We start from the raw sequence: 18,551 nt of genomic DNA, 5'->3' as shown, positions 1-18,551 counted from the left end.
ACAGTTAAATTTGGCGGCTAATTCCAGTGCAGTGTTAAAATATCACATAAATTTTGGAATTATTAGTGAACAAGTAATGCTTCTTATCTTTTTGAAATAGTTAAATTCCAAATTTGAACAATTTTTATTGTTCGTTTAACAATGAAATCGAAATCAAATAAAAAAAAAGCAATACAATACGAAGGCAGTGTTACCAATATTAATGAAGAAAATTCACTAACGCGTAATTATAATATAAAGGTACAAGTGATCATAAACAGAATAAATTTCTATTATTTGTGAATATGGTAAAATAAATAAAGAAATAGGTTGGATATTTAGGCTGGATATATTGTAAGCAGATATTAAGTGATAAATTATAATATGTTAACGAATGAAGTATAGACTTCTGTAAGGCATAAACAAGTTTCATTTGAATAAGTAAATGAATAAAAGTCGGAAAAAAGCGAATGATGTAACTAGTAATAGTCGAGAAATATTTGTAAGCATAAAGATTTTCTTCTCCCGGTACAGGTGAGCGATACACATCAAACAAAATGGACGAGTATGATAAGAAATTTGCTGAGATGCAAAAGTACATTCCGTTTTTGGAAGCGATGATAGAGCGACTGCAAAACGTTAAGGACAAATCGCGAGAAGTACAACTGCAGAAAATGCAAAGTCTACATGGAATCCTATCGAACAGCAAGAGGAAGTATGTTTCGCAGTTACGAAATAAAACATTCGCTTTTAATCAACGCAACGTTTTGGTGACATTCAGTGTCTATGCGCTGAAACTTAAAATTTTAAATACAAAACCGATATCAGACAGAATTCTTTTAATTTACGCTTTTAAGCTTTCGAACTTCTTAATTTTGTGGTATCGAATTTTCAAACTTTTAAGTTTTGAATTTTTGAACGTTCAGATTTTTTAATTTTCTTATTTCTACAATTTTTATTTATTTTCATAGAGAACGAAATTTCCATCTGCTTACATCTTTTATTACGCGTATTTTACGACAATATTATTATTGCAAAAACTACGAAGTATGCAATATTGTCATAAATCTAGAGTTACATTTTAAACCGGAAAGGCGTAAAATCCAAAATACAATTAATCATACTGTTATCGATAAAATAGGCTGAAGATTGAGACGTTGCAGCGATGCGAAGACGTTCTGCAGAAGTTACACAACAAAGTGGAAAAGGTAGATATATTGATCATCGTATTACAAACTTGTCTTATATTTTTGGTGCACTGAATTATTTATTTAAAAATCTTAATTCCTAAAAGAATTTTAGCTCTATTTTTTAGCTTTAGAATTAAAGAATTTTAGCCAAATCAAATTACTATTCAATTTACAGATTCAGTGAATCAAAAACTAGCACTTGGCTTTATGCTCTGTATGATACTAGTTTGCACTATATTCACAGAAGAAAGATATAAACGAGAATGTTTGTAAGTTCTTCCGTTAGTTCGAATACTATATGTATATGTATAATATATGAATGATAACTATACATATGCGCATTAAGATTTCTATTTATACAATATTTAAATGGACGTATCAATATTTTAAAAACTGAAACAATAATGAAGAAATAATAATATTTCTTTAACAAACGGCTCTTTTATATTATTTCATATGCCGCATTTCAAATGCCGCGGGTATTGTCACCGTGCTTTGATAGAGCAAATTATAACTGTTGCATCGTTCTCCTTATCTTTTATATTTTATCAGTAGAAACTGGGTGTTCACATTTTTACGAAATGTTTTGTATTGCATTCTGTACACCGCTTTTTTCCAATGGCATTTCTATGATTTCATTATGTAAAAAATGTTAAAAATTAGTACTATAAAAAATTTATGGAATTTATTATGAAAATTTATGGAAATTATTTATAACTGTAATATGATGTAAAATATAAAAAATATTATACATTATTAGTCGATGTTTGTAGAAAAATGGTCAATGTACAATCATTACTTTCTCTTTGGTTCCTCCTCTTTGAACAGACGTAGTTGCTTCGAATGATCCCTTTTTATTTTCTGTTCTTTATACTTCTGGATGTTTTCAGGCTTCCGTAGTGCATGTATTTTTTTTGTTATTTTAATCATTCTAATCTGACACGAGTTTCAGGGAAATACGCCCGGATTGCATTTTCCGCACAAGAAAAATGAATCTAGCTCAGCACAATGTTCAAAGTAAGTATCATATCACTCACACAATTTGTACAAAAATTCATTTAACAACTCTTCATATATAACTTTAAGTTCATCATTATGTATTGTACACAATATATCGATGTATTCCTAAAATTAAAAGTAAACCAAAACCTATATTCAATTTTGTAAAACAGTGATGTTCACTGTTCATAATTTGAACATCGTTGTTAAGCAGAAATTTCATTGTACTATTATTATTATATAACAGATAATATATATTGTTGTAAAATGAAATATTACTAAGATAAGATATTGTAAAACGTCGATTGAATCCCTTTCAGTATACTTGAAGATGTAAAGCCTCATACAGAAGATGTTATGGAGGACCGAGAGATCCACGAGACGCCAGCCAGTCCAACTCCTCCGGTTAGCCCAGACTCGGGTTCTCAAGTGGCGCCGATAATAATTCCTACTGAACGCAGTCTAGATTTCGATGACAAATCTGACAGCAAACCAGCCTCTCCCGACCCCATAGAAACTTTACCAACCAAAGATCCCATCATCATACCTACAGAGAGGACGAGTAACGATGTACCTCCCTCGCCACAGAGTTTGTGTAAAAACGCGGATAATGTATCGTTCGCCGAATGGGATATGCTCGAGGAGAACGAAAATCACATCTCGAGGAACAAAAATTGGCAGACGATCATTACTTCTAGCCACGATGGTGTTACTGTGTCCAAGATGGTTGAAAGTAATCTGTCTCCAAAGGTGAACGATGGCAGATCTCACATGCCTATATCGATTCACCCGTCTCGACAAATACAAACCGTGCCAGTCCCCTCTTTGGGCGGTTCCAGAAGATTGTCGTCGATATTAGAAAAGAATCGAATGATGGGAATAAACATGGATCAGGTTTCGTTAGAATCTAGCCCTGAATCACCTGTTAATATGCCTGATGCACAGTTGAAGTCACCAGATTTGGAGATTTTGTTCCCAAAACTTTGTAAGAACACTTCACTTCGGTCAAAGGAAATTTCGAGGCCTGGTTCCAAACCATCAGCACCATTGTTGCTCTCACCACCTCCCGTTTCTACAGGACCGCCATTGTCCATGGAAGATCTGGCTGAGCTGTTGAACGAAGAAGATGATAGCAAGATGGAAAAGAAGGATGATAGGTTAAGAGAGGATTCAGGTAAATTCAAGAAGGATAAACAGGAATTAGGTGGGAATGTTAAGGATCCAAAGACATCTAAATCATTTCTGCTAACACAAGAGGATATTGATAGCGAGAGTGAGAGACGTTGGGAAGAGATAGACAAGCATATAGTTAAGTTAACCAGTAGGAAATGTCTACCCAGTGGCTCAAAAGTCGATCCTCTCAAGTCTGGTGAAACTAAGGGATCACCTCAAGGTAGTTTAGGTCATGCTTCTAGTTCGTTTATGGCTACTATGTCTGTCGACAACAGAAATGTACCATCTTCACCTAGTTCCAAGACAGAGCCTCGTTTTGCGGATAACTACGAGCGCCATCCTCGCCAGTTGCGTGACAACCAGGGCCATGATATGGACAAATCTAACGTGCACAACATACACTGTCGACCCGACGACGATATGTCCAATCAGATACATCATGGCAGTTCGGTCAAGCCGGATGACAGAAACACTGTGTTGTATCAGAGACGTCAGGGGAACATTGGACCTGAGATGGTACCACCTAGGATAGACACTGAGTTCAGAATAGAAGGACCCGAGTACTTCAATAGACAAGTAACAAACCAAGGCCACTGGCCTTCCATGCACCCGCCCGTGAATACGAATGATTATTGCAACAACCAGTGGCCATCGTCTTCCAATTTTAGCGGTATGCCTAGTTCTCCTGCCCAAACGTATCCACATCCGATAGGTATGCCACACCAAGAGATGTGGAACGTAGGTGCCAATAGAGAGACCATTCATATGGATCCTCATCAAATGAACGAGGGCCAGATAAGGCCTAACCAGTTCCCTCCAAACATGAATGTTGGTATTAGACCTCTAATGAGTCCCAATACGAGATCTCAGGATATGAATCATATTCCACGATCAGACGATATATCCAATATGGACGTACCTAATGTACCTACCATACAGCCTTTAATATCACCTACGAGGTTTCCTGTTGGGTCACAGTACAGGAACTTTCAGGGAGAGAATAGGCCTTATGAGCCGCCTTTTGATAGAGGAATGGAATATCCTCACCAGAGGCAGCCATGGGATTCTCCGATTAACCGACCAAATGATGTACCATATAGACCAGAGAACGAAGTTCCTTGTGGTGTAATGGGGCCTACAGAAGGTCCTTCAGGGCCGTATCCGAGGCCCAGCACTCCCTGTCCGTGGAACAGAGACAGGGACCGCAATGGTAGAGGGCGTAACACGTATTACAATGAAAGGAATAGAGGAGAATCTAGGAATAATTTCAATCGTGATACTCGTAGGCCTGGTCCTAGGGACAATCATGGTGAGCGGGACAACTGTAATAGGTTCGGTAGGGATGCTAGAAACATATCTGACCGTGATCCAAGAGTACGCATGGAACACAATGTAAATAATCAAGGCTCCAACCAGTCGAGGGATAATGGTACCTCGGTGAGAGATCCTCGGTTGGCTAAGGATAAACATTTCCCATCTCACAAAGGTAAAGATAGTAGTTTCAATGAGAGAGATCCCAGAAAACGTTCGACGGGACCAGCGACTGCAACATCGACGTTCAGGAAGATCAAGGAAAAACCGAAATCTCCTCCAAAGCCAGTTGATAGCCATAAACGTGTGGACACGGAAAATAGTACTAAACATACACAAGAGAAGACAACTAAAGACAAGATGCAGTCACCTTTGGAGAGTTTGTACGGAGTTATCGACACGAAGGCAAAGTCTGCACAAGGCTATTGTTTACAAAATTTTAAGATCCCTAAAATAAAACGTAACGAGTCATCAGAGTCGCCCACGTCGAGTCACATTTCTGAGGAAATTAAAGAGTGTCCTTTGGAAAAGCAGGATAAAGCAAGTAAAGCTGCTAAAAAAGACAAGGAAGACACAACTGCGGAAGTGAGCAGTAGCAGCGATAGGAATGTTCCGCTTGAAAATTGGAATGAAAGTAATATAGTCACTGATAAAAAAGAGGAATTGAAAGAAGATAACAGTTTCAGGGAGACTCCTGTAGAAGAGAATAGTGATGTTAATATTTCTGAATTAGATTTTATCAGTACTACCTCCTCCAAATTACCTGATAATATTGAGAAATCTAAGAAAGAAGAAATAGAGGGATCCAAGTCAAAAGGCGAAATGACTCAGGAATGGATAGAAGCTCTAATTAGAAAATCGTTTGAATTTGGCGAGGGAAAGAAATTCGTCGAACACGCGAAATTCATGCAGAAGCTGGGAGAAGTATTGCAGGCGAAGAAGTTGAAGAAGATCAAGAGGATCATTGAATCAGAATCAGAGAGTAGCAGTTCGGATAAAGATGATACTCCTGAGACGAAGAAAGTTCAGACGAGGAAGAAGCGACGAGTAATTTTTTCGGATAGTTCCGATGAAGAGTCTCTTGCTGAAAGGCTTGATATTCTAAAAACAGCGAACAAAGAATTGATTACAGGTACATCAATGGATAACCAGGAAGAAAAGACAAATACAAATATTGTGAAAGTAACTCCTAATATTGAATCTTCAGATCTTTCAAAAAATGGACCAGATCCTGAAAATGTTACCACTAAAGAAGAGATTGCACGTGTAGAAACGCAAAACGTTGCTGAAGAGAAGAAGGAGTCAAATGAAGATGAAATAAATATAGACAAGGAGAAAAGTGTTCCAGAAACACCTAAAGAGATTACCAAGGATGAATTGGCTGAAGATAAAGAGGTTGTTTCAAAGATACCAAAAGCCAAAGCAAAGAGGAGGAACTCCCTGGAGATGTTGCAAGAAGATATTAGGGAAATGTTCATCAGTGATGATGTTGTGGCAGCAACTGGTTATCGATTATGTAGAGCACAAAAAGAAAATCAAAATAATGCAGGCACGAGTACTCCCAATCAAAGTACTACGAGCATAAAGAAGGACGAATCGAATAAACGTGATTTGGATGTAGATTCTGATGTAGAAGACACTGTGGTTTCGTCCAAGCAAAAAAAATCTACAAAATCACGTGTTTCTGACGAATCAAGTAAGTCTAGAGGTAAATCAAAGAAAGAGGTGCAAAGAATCACTAGACAACATTCAAAACAATATAATCAAAGTTCAGATAGTGAAGAGGATCAACCATTGGCGCTGAGAACAGAGTTAATTCAAAATTCTAGTTCATTGTCTAATCAAGAAACATCTAATGAAGATTTTGAGGTACTAAGGCGAAGCAAACGTATTAATAAGGAATCGATAAAAGAACCACGAGTAGTAGTTGAGAAGACAAACATTTCTAAGTTGGAATGTTCTAAAGTGATGTTCGATAGCTCATCTGATGAGAGTTTTGGGATAGATGTGTCTGAACTGGCTGCAGCTGTGGACATCTCAATTCATCCTGATAAGCAGTCTGAATCTGAGGCAGTAGAACAAACAGAGAAGAAGAAGGATGTTCAAACATCTTCTAGAAAGTCTACAAGGAAGAAAGGAAACGAACTGCTGAATGAAAGTAAAGATGATGTTCAATTTACTGATGAAGAAAGTATTACATCTGATATTTCTATGTCGAGTAGCGTAACTTCTAGCAAAAAGACAGGCGTTATTTCAACTACAATGGATACTAGTGGTAATGAGAAGTTATTGAGTAACATATTAGTGGGATTAGTACCAGTAAAGAATGATGCAGATAAGGACTCATCAATAGCGGACAAAGGAAGCGACGCAGACGTCGATGATGATGTTAGCGATCAATTACCGGCTGAATCAAGTACGAAGAAGTCTTCAGCGAAGAAGAAGAAGAAAAAGTATAATTGGCAGATGGGTATTTTGTACAAAAAAAGAAAGAAGAAGACTCTTACAGCTTCATCTTCCAAGGGTGACTGTGAGCTTAATGCTAGCTCTGAAATAGATATTTCTAACAAAGGAGATACTATTTCAGAAAATACAACAAGCAAAAACAGTAGTTCACCCAATAATACAAAGCAAAATATTTCCAAGAAGCTTAAGAATGATGTTAAAGATACTAATTCTAATGAGATTCTTCAAGATAATTCGAAAGACAAAAAAGAAGAGGTATCCATAATAACATCTGATCCTACAGAGAAGAAAAAATCTTCTTTAAGTAAAGTTTGTTCTAATGAACAGTTATTGGAAAAAGATAACGAACAAACCAACCGTAACGTTGAAAAGAACGTCGTTAAAAATAAAATTGATCTAGATAGATCTTTTTCTGATTTAGATGTAAAAAAATTAATTGATTATGCTTGGACGGGCCAAGAAAAGTATAATTGTCTGCTTTGTTTGTTCATTGGTAAAAATATTGTTCACCATTACAAATTAAACCATCCTGGAAAGGAAATTCTGATTTCCAGATTGAAACAGTCAGATGCTCTATTAGCCATTCAAGATGCGAATGACAATAATGTGGAAAGTCCATCAATGGAACCTCTTGCAGAAAAAATCTGTAAATTTCGTTGCAGATTTTGCTTTTTGTTCAGTGAAGGAGCTGCCAAGATTGCAATGGAAGCATTTTATGAACATTGTACTACTCACACAGGAGAATACAGGTTTCGATGCAATAGTTGTCCTTATCAAACTGTAGCCAAGTCCTCCATGAGAACTCATTATTATAAAGTATGTCGCAAATTTAAAGATACTTTTGTTGAAGCCATAACTGAAGATGAAATACCTACTGAAAATCGCATTTATGGTTATTTATGCTCATGTTGTAATTTCGTTCAATTAAAGAAGTCCAATGTGGAGGAACATGTTAATCTATGGCATAAGGACGATTTGAGTGTTAAGATTGTTAAGATAAACATGTCCTTAGATGCAGTTGAAGAAGAATTTGATGAACAAGTTGATGTACCAGAGAAAAAGATAAAGCTAGAAGTAACCCAGTCAAATTCAAAGAAAGGATCAGTAAATGAAGTAGTAAAACTGATTGAACAGAATGACGATGATATCACTGAAATAGAAGTGATAAAGAAGGATAAAATGTCTGATGACGGGGATAAGAAAATAAAAGATGTACCTGAAGTTAAACATCAAGAAGAGAATCATTCTGAACCACAAGTTACTACTGATGATGAAAACAAGAAACCACCACAAATGGATATGGATTCCAATTTACCATCAGGAAATCTGAATGTATTCGTTTGTCCACCAGAGTTGGAAAAGAAAGAAGTAGAAATTCAGCTCGAACGTAAGAAAAAAATGCAAGAAATTATTCAAAACATTGGCATTAAATTACAAAGGGACGCATCTAAAAAAGGTTTGTCCATTATAGATAAATTGAAGGATAAAATGAAGACTGATTTAACAGCAGCAAATAACGAAACTGATTCAAATGTAGTATCGAATTCTTCAGATAAAAGTCCAATTAATATCACGACTTCACCGACTCCATCAATGCCACCTCAAAGTAATACCACTGAATTGCCTTGTAACTCTGAAATTCCTTCACTGGTAGATTCAGAGAAAAATCTATCATTGGCTGAAGGAACTTCAAATGATAAACTTGAGGATAGTACTTCGCAAAACCAATCATTTAGCACAAAATGTAATTCAAAGTCTACATCTGAAACAAATCTAACAAATTCAATGACCAAGGTTCCATTGGCAATATTGGATACAAAGAAGAATGAAGAAAGCGATGCAGAAACTAGTGATAATGAGAATATGAGGCATAGTGCTCCCATTTATGACTCTGATTCTAGTAGCGAACAGTCAGATAGTGAACTGCCTACTGATGTTAACATGATCTTGAAGGAAACTTCAAGTATGAATGCATCTTGTAAAGATCCAATGTTTACCACTATACAGAGACTTGCTGCTCAACTTCAAGCTACAAAACAAGATGAAACTTCTTCTAAACCTGAAGACTCTAAAAGATCGTTTCCTTTTGGTTCTATTCCCAAACCACCAGATGTTGTTCCTATATCTAGTATTAAAAAATTTTTCGGGAAAAAGGAAAGTAGATTTCACGAGATATCGCATGATTCGCACGACGATAGTAATCCACCTAAGAACTTGATCCGTTTGAGACGTCTAAGTGGAGATATGTTGTCGGTACCCATGCAGTTGTTAGACGCCCAAGAAGATCTATCTCTAATAAAGAACGGTATGTATAAATATATAAATACTAAAATGATATGTGAATCATTGTTTGACATTTACGAAAGTATTTCATATATTAGATGCGAGTCAATCCAGTACTTCAGATACAACGGATTCCATGTTAAAATCAGATGTTGAAGAAGAGTGTTCATTCTTGAAAATCGAAAATGTAGTTAGTCTTGCACCAAGAGCTGATGGCGCCGAAAGTCCCATTGTAAGTCATTACATACGATATTTACTCGAAATTTTTTCACTTGTTTCAAACTATGCATGTACAACTTTCCTTTTATTATCATTACAGATAAATGATATAAGAAAAGCAGTTGAAATTGTCCCCAAAGATACTCCTATAAAAAGCAAGGGGGTATCTTTACTGAAAAAGTCTAATTCGCCTCTAATTTTAAAGAGATTTAATGCTGTATCTATCACGCAGACATTAACGAGGAATATACAGACAGTGCAATCCACACCAGAAAAAGTAAAACTAATTCCAGTGAAGAGTCTATCCCCTTCTCCAGTTGTAACCACCACACAGCTTACCACCAATTTCATTCCAATTGCTCCAAAATCAACAATTATTCAAATAGATAGTAAATTGCCTTTAGTGACTCCATCGCAATCGTCGCAGAATTTGAATTACAAAATCGTCAAACTTGTTCGAACGCCAGCTCTAATAAAACCAAAAGAACCTTTAGCCACAGTCTCGGCAGTTAAATTAAAATCCGCGGATGCATACAAAGCGATGTTGAAGGCTACTAAATTGATTCATTTGTACAAGTGCATGGCACGTGATTGTCGCTTCAGCACTGATGTATTGTCTATATATCATCAGCACTATCTTCAACACGTAAATCAAACCGAAAATACGACGATGCCACCGCCATTTGATTACCAAAAATGTGCCTATTGTTACATGATATTGGAGGATTGGAATCAAATGAAAACGCATATCGATGAAAAACACGCGCATTGCCGTTACCAGTGCATGTACTGTTTTTATAGAGCTATTGTACCTTCTTACGTGCAAATACATCAGGTATGACGATACATTTTGTAGTATTGTAACTTTTGGGGCAATTAATTTTTATGTTTGACACACATTTGATTTTTATTTACAGATAATGATTCACCCTAGAAATCGTGGTCTTCTACTTGGTAATCCCGTGAAAGAGATACCATCAAAAGAAGAAGTCAATCGACACGACACCATATATCCTTACGTGTGCCAACATGGTACGATTTATATTTACATTATTTGTCTTCTTTGAACGGAGATTACGCTATTTATCATCTCTGAATGAAAAATTAAACTCATGAAAATACATTTACAGATTGCGGAAAGTTTTTCTTTGTTCCCGAATCTTTTATAGCGCACTTGAAAAATAAACATGGAACGCTTCTTTCTGGCTATAAGTGTCACGTGTGTCGTACTACTTTCATGAAAATCGATCAATTAATGACGGTAATATTCTTAAGTCATTTGATTAACGGTTACTAAATTTTTATAATCATTCTTATGAAATTAAATCTTATAGCACTATAGAACGCATGGGTTTTACAAGTTTCAATGTCTGTATTGTTTGAATGGTTCGGACCACTTAAGCGAACTGCATAATCATTTGAGCACGTTTCATTGCAATCGATTACCACAGGTTCTTGAGCGAACTCTTCCTCTTCAGGTAAAATAAATAAATGTCAATGAATTAAATTATAAATAAACCAATATTTTATGAGTGTCATTTTAAATGTTACATTTCAGCCAATACGAAACAAAGACGTAATGGAACAATTAATTATAAGAACATTGGATGACACTTTGAAAATCACAGAAGAAGTGATTGACCTGGAGAACGAAGGCGAGCACAATAAAGAAACTGATACAGACATTGTTAACACGTCTTCGTCTCCCGCTATAGTTTTTCCTCAATTATCTAATGATGTAAATTTGTTGAACAAGGACGAAAACGAGGCGTTAAATAAATCCTTTTCGAGGTTATTTGGAAATGCCAATAATTCAAATAGCTCTCTCAATGCTAAAACCTCACAACATGAAAAATCATTAAATGAGAGTTCCAACGATAGTGCAGTGAGCAAGATATTCGAAAGTTGTTTAATGGATGACTCGGACGTTTTGGCAACGCAGGTTTCGGATGGAGAATCCGCAGACAAAAGTTTATTAGATAAATCTAAAAAGACCAATATTCTCACTGACAAAAGCTCTGTGGAGCCAACAGAAGCTTCCAAAGGATCTTTTGATTGCAGCGACGAATTTATAAATATCAATTTACTGGACAACCCTGATTTCCTGAAAAAAGTCAATCATTCTATTAATATAACTCGCATGAATACTTCATCCGCTACGGAATGTAAAATGGAAGATAGCGACATTGAAATTGTAGATATCGACGATACGGAAGTTATTCCAATAAAAAATATAAAATCCGAATCGAACAAAAAGGATAGCATTGACGTAAGTGAGATACAAAATATAAATCCAAAAAAGGATGTAAAAGAACAATCTTCCAGTGATGTCAGAGATTCAATCGCATCTTGCGATGCTAAAGAAGATTCCACCATGAAAACAGATAAACCTTTAACTCTAGATGATATTAAAGACACTGGCTTCTCAGGGACACAGTTATACAAGTGCGGTTATGAAACTTGCGATTATAGCTCACAAACTGCTCTTCAGTTAAAGACGCATGTAAAAGAATGTTCTTTGAGGGGTGAGAATAAAAACTTGACCTGTGCTCATTGTAGCAAACGTTTCTTGAAAATTGGATTTTTATTAGAGCATTTAAAATCACATGGACTAAAGCGATTTGGTTGTTCATTGTGCAAAATGAGATGTACAGTGGGTTACCAAGCAATGGCGCATATGAAGATGAAACATAAATGTGCATATAGTAAATTAGTTCCGGCTGATCCAAAAAATCCATCCGTTGATGGGTTGTTCATCGTACAACCTATTGTAAGTACATTTTATACAGTATGTCGCAAAAGCACAAAATTATATGTTTATAAATATTTTGTTTATTTTTGTGCAGCGTTACAATGGAGATCGTAAAGGAAAGAAGCGTAGAAGTAATACAAAGTCAAGTGAAAAAGGCACTGAGAAGGCTACAACAGACACTGAGAAATTCAGCTTCAGTCCTGATGAAATAGATTCTTTGCCACTTCAAGCGATCTACAACCGTGTAGTGCAATGTGCAGTGTGTCCATACACGACGAAAGTGCGTACGAATATCATCAGACACTTGCGATTGCATGCAAAAGATGAAAGCGTGCCAGAAAGTGGTCCCGTTAATCCTGTGCCGTGCTTGGATAAGAAGGAACGAATGTTTGATAAAATGGTCAACTTAGCAAGTAGTTCTCATCAAAATGGTCGGATGGGAGGGAAATCTAAGGAGACTAACAAAAATAACGAAGATGAGTTCATCCCGAAATTTGTACCGGAGCATAAGAGGTAGGTATACTTTTTAAAACCGGATGTTATAACAATATGGATGTTCTTGCAAGAATGAGAGTAATTCTTGTCACACGCAAAAGTGTTCAATATTTTTTCACTTAATTTGATGAGTTTTGAGTCGAATCGAAGGAAGTGAATCGAAGGATGAAAATTGGCAATGTTTTCCTATAATAGATACGTGTGTGGTGTAGCTGAATGCAATTATTTAACGGTCGATGAGGCGATGTTACGATGTCATTTAAAGGCTTTGCATTCCGAGGAACAATATTTCCGGTGCCCTCATTGTCCACAACCACCACCAGGTCAAGAAGGATTAAATATAGCAATTGATAAAATGGCCGTTCATTTAAAAATGCACGATACCAGACTTTATAAATGTTCTCACTGCAACCATCATCATTATCATAGGTACACAATGATGTTTATGCCTCACATTTGGTTAATAATGCACCGTTTGGGTCACAGATTATAAGCACGATGTATTTAAAAATTAGATGGAATAATATATTTTTGAAACATTTGACAAGAATGCAAAGTGAATGTTAATAAAATATACATTGCATGTGCCTGTCAAATGTTTAAAAAGGCTTATTCTCTTTGGTTCATTTTCTATGCTTCCTAATAGTAACAAAATATTGCCTAGGCACGTTGTGGAGAGACATCTTTCTGACAAACATCCCGAAAAAAGACCTTTTGTGAAAGTAATTAGAGAGTTGGAAAACACAGAGGGCAGTCAACAATCCATACAAGAAGAAGTCAAAGAGGAAGTACCAGATCCGGATGGAAATCATTGGAAATGTAACTTCTGCGACTATAAGTGTGTATATAAAGCGGAAATGGCTAATCATACGTCTGTGACACATGATGAGAAGAGCCAATACAAATGTAACTCGTGTTCCTTTAAAACAAATGGGAAAATTATGTTAGAACAACATATTAATAGCAAGCACCCTAACGATTTAAATGTTGATTATATTTTAATGTATCAACGAATAAAAGGGGTGAATAAGAAAAGTACAGATAATGTAGAGCAGACTGGACAAGAAGAACCTTTTGATACTACTCCGCTTTGGAGAAGAGACATGCCTCGAATTAGACATATTCGCGGAATCCTTCTTGAAGAAGAAGACGAAATGTCCACTGAATCTTCTTTAAAGTTAGGAAAACGGAAGAGTGACACAGACTTAGTCACTAAACCGGCTAAAATAAAGCCGGGGAAATCCAATTCATTAGATGACACCAAGCAGACGAAAGAAAAATCTAAACGGTCGTTGTCTTGTGACAAGGTATCGACGGAAGTGGAACCTGCGACTAGTACGTCGAATACGACAGAAAAAGCTAAGGAAACTAGATCTAAATCAATTGAAGACAACGATTTCAGTGAACCGGATATCGGAAAATTTGGTCCTTATGGGAAAGCAGATGGTAATATGTATGTCTGTACTTTGTGCACGCAGTTCAAGACAAAATATAAGCATGATATGAGGGATCATCTTTACAGAGAATTGAATTACGCAAGGTAAATACTTTTATAGTTTCGTTCTGTTATTTCGAAGTTATATTTTTTCTTTATTTAACCGTTTGAGTATCAACGGCTGTTTAGATTTTGTGTCGAGAAGTCCCAGTACATTTGAACGCTACGGACGATTGGCGGAATTTTGTATTTCATTGTTATCTTCTCAATCATTTTTATTGAACAAAACTTGAAATATTTATAAACTAATAGTGCGCATATGTAATAATATAGATGTATTTCATAAAAATAACAAATATGATGAGCGCTATTGCGCCGCTTGTTTCTCTTCGCAATCGATTAAGACAAGCACTATCGCGCTGTTCGGAATTTTTCGACCTTTTTTTTTTCAAAGACCTCTGGGATTCAAATGGTTAATATGAAAATATTTCAGATGGCACTGTAAGGAATGTGGATATTTGTCTGTAAACCGTAATGCCTTGTTGAAGCATTTTAATAAACACCATAATGGGGAACGTCATAATCACGAACCATTATCTCCAGACGATGATATCGAAGAATGGGTAAGTTAGTCGCTTGACAAAAATTATATTATTAAAAATTGATGAAATTATACAATAATTTTAAATGTATTTTTTTATTGATTATTTTAATGTGTAGGTTGGCACATTATTGAAGAGACAAACACTGATGATGAAGGGACTATTAGCCAAGGAACATGCAAGTGACGCAGAATGTTCTGCAACTACAAGCATAGCTGGAAATAATTCAAAACCATCTTCTGCTAAAACTACCCAGAATACCGTAACCAAAATTCTTAAAACTGGAAATACTGTTAGCAAGCCTGATAATAAGCAAGGCAACAAAGAACAAACTCCAGAAAACACCATAAAAGTGCAAGCTGAGGATAACAAGGATGATGCAGCTCCCATTACCGATGTAAGGACTGAGAGTGGATCCCTGAAGAAGAAACCTGGGAAAATTACTGATATAGAGAAAGGTAAATGTCTTCAAATAAAAAGAAACTCTTATGTGATCAAATTTTGTTTGCGTTTTACTACCTCGTTTTGTTGGGCAGACTATATATAAAATTAATTACAACTTTTTATATAGGCAAGCCAGATGAAGAGGAAGAGAAGCCATTCACCTGCAAACATTGCAATATGACATTCTTCCGACGGCGTGGCTTCAAACTGCATGTACAATTGACACACTTAAAACGACTTGGATTTATCTGTCCTTACTGCGATCGTAGCACGAACTCAGAGAGTTTAATGCGACAACACATTCGTTCAAAGCATCCCGGTTGTCCCGAGAAAATAGTTGAAAATCCGGCAGCTGGCGGACCAGAATTGCCGGAAGAATTTTGGCGACAGGAATACGGAATCGTGTTTCCAAAGAGGAAAAGAAAACGAAAGACACAGATGAGTGGAGGAGAAGTCACGGAAAAAGCTGATGATTTCAATATTGAACCGCAAGAAAAGTGCAACTTGTGCAACTTTACCGCTATGAATACGACTGGCCTCAAAATACACATGAGGATACACATGACTAAACATATACTGAAATGTTTTTATTGTAGTTTCACTGCAGCGACAAAGTCGGAAATCTGGGAACATTGGGAGGTCAATCATCCGTTTTCGCCATTTAAAGTCGAAGACATATCACCATCTGAATCGTCTAGCGAATCTACAGAGATGGAGCTTGATAATAAGGCTATCACTGAGGATTACAACAATGATATAGAGGAGGAACAGATTTCTGACGCGAGAGAAGATGATTCGATTTACTATTGCCATTATTGTTCCTTCCGTAGTAAGTATTTGAGCATGGTACAGAATCATTGGAACATAATGCATAATGAATCAACATCGCAGACCGATGCTCTTAAAACGAAGTCGAAACCGTTTAAATATAACGAGATGAGAGTTTCAGCAAAATCGTTGGCGAAGGCTCAATGCTCGAAAACACAAACGGGAAGTCCTTACGAATTATATTTACAACAATCGCATAGTGATGTGCAAGAGGTGGAGAGTTCTGGATTGAAACAAGAGGGTTGGATTTGTCAGTGGTGTAACGAGTTATGTGACTCTGAGATCAAAATGAAGACACATCATAGTATGTTCCACTCGCATTTGCCATTAAATTTCAGGAAACAAGAAAAGACTGAAATGTCTCGAGGATACGTTTGTCCTGATTGTCCGTTCACCACAATGTTTCTTAATGTAATGAAGAACCACGTGTCCAAACATATAAACCTATTTAAATGTAAATACTGTGACAAGTCTTTCAGCTGTCCTTCGGAAGTCTCTACGCACAATAGCGAAGAACATCCTGGAATGGAACTAAAAATAGAAAGTATTCCGAATTATGAGTCTTTGCTAGAGGAAATGATGATTCAAGTGAAATGGCAGAAGTTTGAGCCGATTTCCGACAAAAACGAAAATTCAAACCCGTCAAGATCGGAATTACCGCGGAAAAACAATGCAGTTGCAAAAAAATCTACGACTAAAAGTGCATTTCGTCATAATGCAATACCATGCAGAATAAAGGCGGTAGCTAGAAAATCGACTAATCCACATTCGAGATATCTTATCAGTAACAGAATACAAGACAAGCAACAAGAGGCGAAAAGCAAACAGTTTTCCTATTACGGCGCTCCCAGAAGTCCCGTCAATTTAGCTAAGTTAAACACGTACATGGTAGTTGGGGGGCATCGAATGAAAGTAAACTGTACCACTCTTGCGCAGTTAATCAACATCAATCCGGAGATAATATTAGAAGATGTTAAGAGTAATATCAAAAACATCCCAGCACTTAAAAAATTGAAATAACAAATGGAAATATAGAAGGAAACTTATCGTTTTCCACATTATCGACGTTGTTTAATGTAATATAATGAATGGTATATAAATATTTATTGCGTGACTATTATTGGTACAATGATCAATAGTAACCAAAGTGACTCACGGTATTATACATGCTTTTCTGTGACGTTATACTTAAAAGATACTATAATAATCGATGAATTTTTGTAAAATTCATTGATTCTCTCGTCGTATTGTGATGAGTAATTGTAGATAATATCCTCACATTTGATCGTTTCATGGTTACATATTTTGTGCTTATATTCGTCATAAGTGTATATTTAAAAATTTTGAGAAATATGAAAAGAATGAATATTTGTACTTCCTGCAAGATTACGTTGCTCTTTTATAAGTTATCTTATTGCAGAATTGGAATTACATAAAAAGAAAAGGTTTTCATATGTACAAGAATTATATTTAATTATATTCAATGTAACAGCAATTTGCCATCTGGACTTTATCGATATTGTATATAGATATACTTTGCACATATATTTCTAAGTAAACACAATATAAAAATTTGTGAAATGGGGAAACAAATCGTGCCATGCTATAAGCTGGTAAAAATTATTCTGAAAATCAAAACGCAAAATTTTAACATGGAAACTGTAAATAAAAATGTATCAATATTTGTCTAATTGATGAATATTGAATTTATTTATTTTGGAATATGTAAAATCTCTTAGTATAGATATCTTGATTTTTTACGAATAATGATATCGTAATAATGTTATTTTTAAGTACTTACACTTAATGTTGAGCAGTTCTGTCATGTTTTATTAACTCGAAACATTTGTTAAACAATTTTCAGGAAATATTACACATGCATATATCAACTCAGGAATAATTAAACATGGTGAAATTAAATCTGAATCAAGAAGAACAATTTTTAAATGATATGTATAAAAAATTAATTAAGATTTGACACGTAAGATTTAACGTTTATCGATGCTGAAAAATCGTTATCGGCGGTAATAATAATAATAATAATAAAGTATTTACTCATTAACTTATTTTGATAAAACTTAGTTCTTGCTTTAGAAAAGTATCGGTAAATAAGAATTTTACGTGTTAATAAAATATGTAAAGCTTTTGTTGCACTGAGTTCTGTGCTCGAATTTTAAAATTAATCATTTAACATCGAATGTAAGATGAAAATACAAGACTGAGTGTCCTGTAAGTAGTTTAATTTACAAGAAAAATTGTAAATATCGTGAGATTGTAAATATAGAACTACACATAAATATTTTTGATTTTTATAATAACAGTGGTCATCATTTCTATTTTACATTCTTCACAACATAGTAATCAAAGTCTAAATA

At 35.6% G+C, this 18,551-nt stretch overlaps 1 protein-coding gene across 12 annotated transcripts in view; it reads left to right on the top strand.

Moving 5' to 3' along the window:
* The window catches only part of LOC100743823, a 21,944-nt gene extending 3,471 nt beyond the window's left edge, over window positions 1-18,473 (top strand). For 6 of the 12 annotated variants that reach the window (XM_003488137.4, XM_033319811.1, XM_012383490.3 and 3 more), the window contains 16 exons: window positions 514-694; window positions 1,121-1,187; window positions 2,116-2,186; window positions 2,489-9,423; window positions 9,500-9,633; window positions 9,721-10,455; window positions 10,538-10,652; window positions 10,751-10,881; window positions 10,955-11,098; window positions 11,179-12,390; window positions 12,467-12,885; window positions 13,063-13,296; window positions 13,532-14,407; window positions 14,796-14,925; window positions 15,023-15,362; window positions 15,476-17,196. In XM_003488137.4, the coding sequence (XP_003488185.1) occupies window positions 537-694; window positions 1,121-1,187; window positions 2,116-2,186; window positions 2,489-9,423; window positions 9,500-9,633; window positions 9,721-10,455; window positions 10,538-10,652; window positions 10,751-10,881; window positions 10,955-11,098; window positions 11,179-12,390; window positions 12,467-12,885; window positions 13,063-13,296; window positions 13,532-14,407; window positions 14,796-14,925; window positions 15,023-15,362; window positions 15,476-17,196 (13,422 nt within the window). In that variant the 5' untranslated portion in view covers window positions 514-536. Of the gene's footprint in view, window positions 1-310; window positions 334-513; window positions 695-1,120; window positions 1,188-1,344; window positions 1,439-2,115; window positions 2,187-2,488; window positions 9,424-9,499; window positions 9,634-9,720; window positions 10,456-10,537; window positions 10,653-10,750; window positions 10,882-10,954; window positions 11,099-11,178; window positions 12,391-12,466; window positions 12,886-13,062; window positions 13,297-13,531; window positions 14,408-14,795; window positions 14,926-15,022; window positions 15,363-15,475 lie in introns of those variants that run through there. The other 6 variants (XM_033319812.1, XM_033319815.1, XM_033319813.1 and 3 more) reach the window with 6 other exon arrangements.
* Window positions 18,474-18,551: the final 78 nt, after the last annotated feature.

Source organism: Bombus impatiens, unplaced genomic scaffold, assembly GCF_000188095.3.
Source record: "Bombus impatiens unplaced genomic scaffold, BIMP_2.2 scf_0217, whole genome shotgun sequence".
Lineage (NCBI taxonomy): Eukaryota > Metazoa > Arthropoda > Insecta > Hymenoptera > Apidae > Bombus > Bombus impatiens.
The sequence above is the reverse complement of the archived record's forward strand: the minus strand, read 5'-3'. Positions and strand labels throughout refer to the sequence as shown.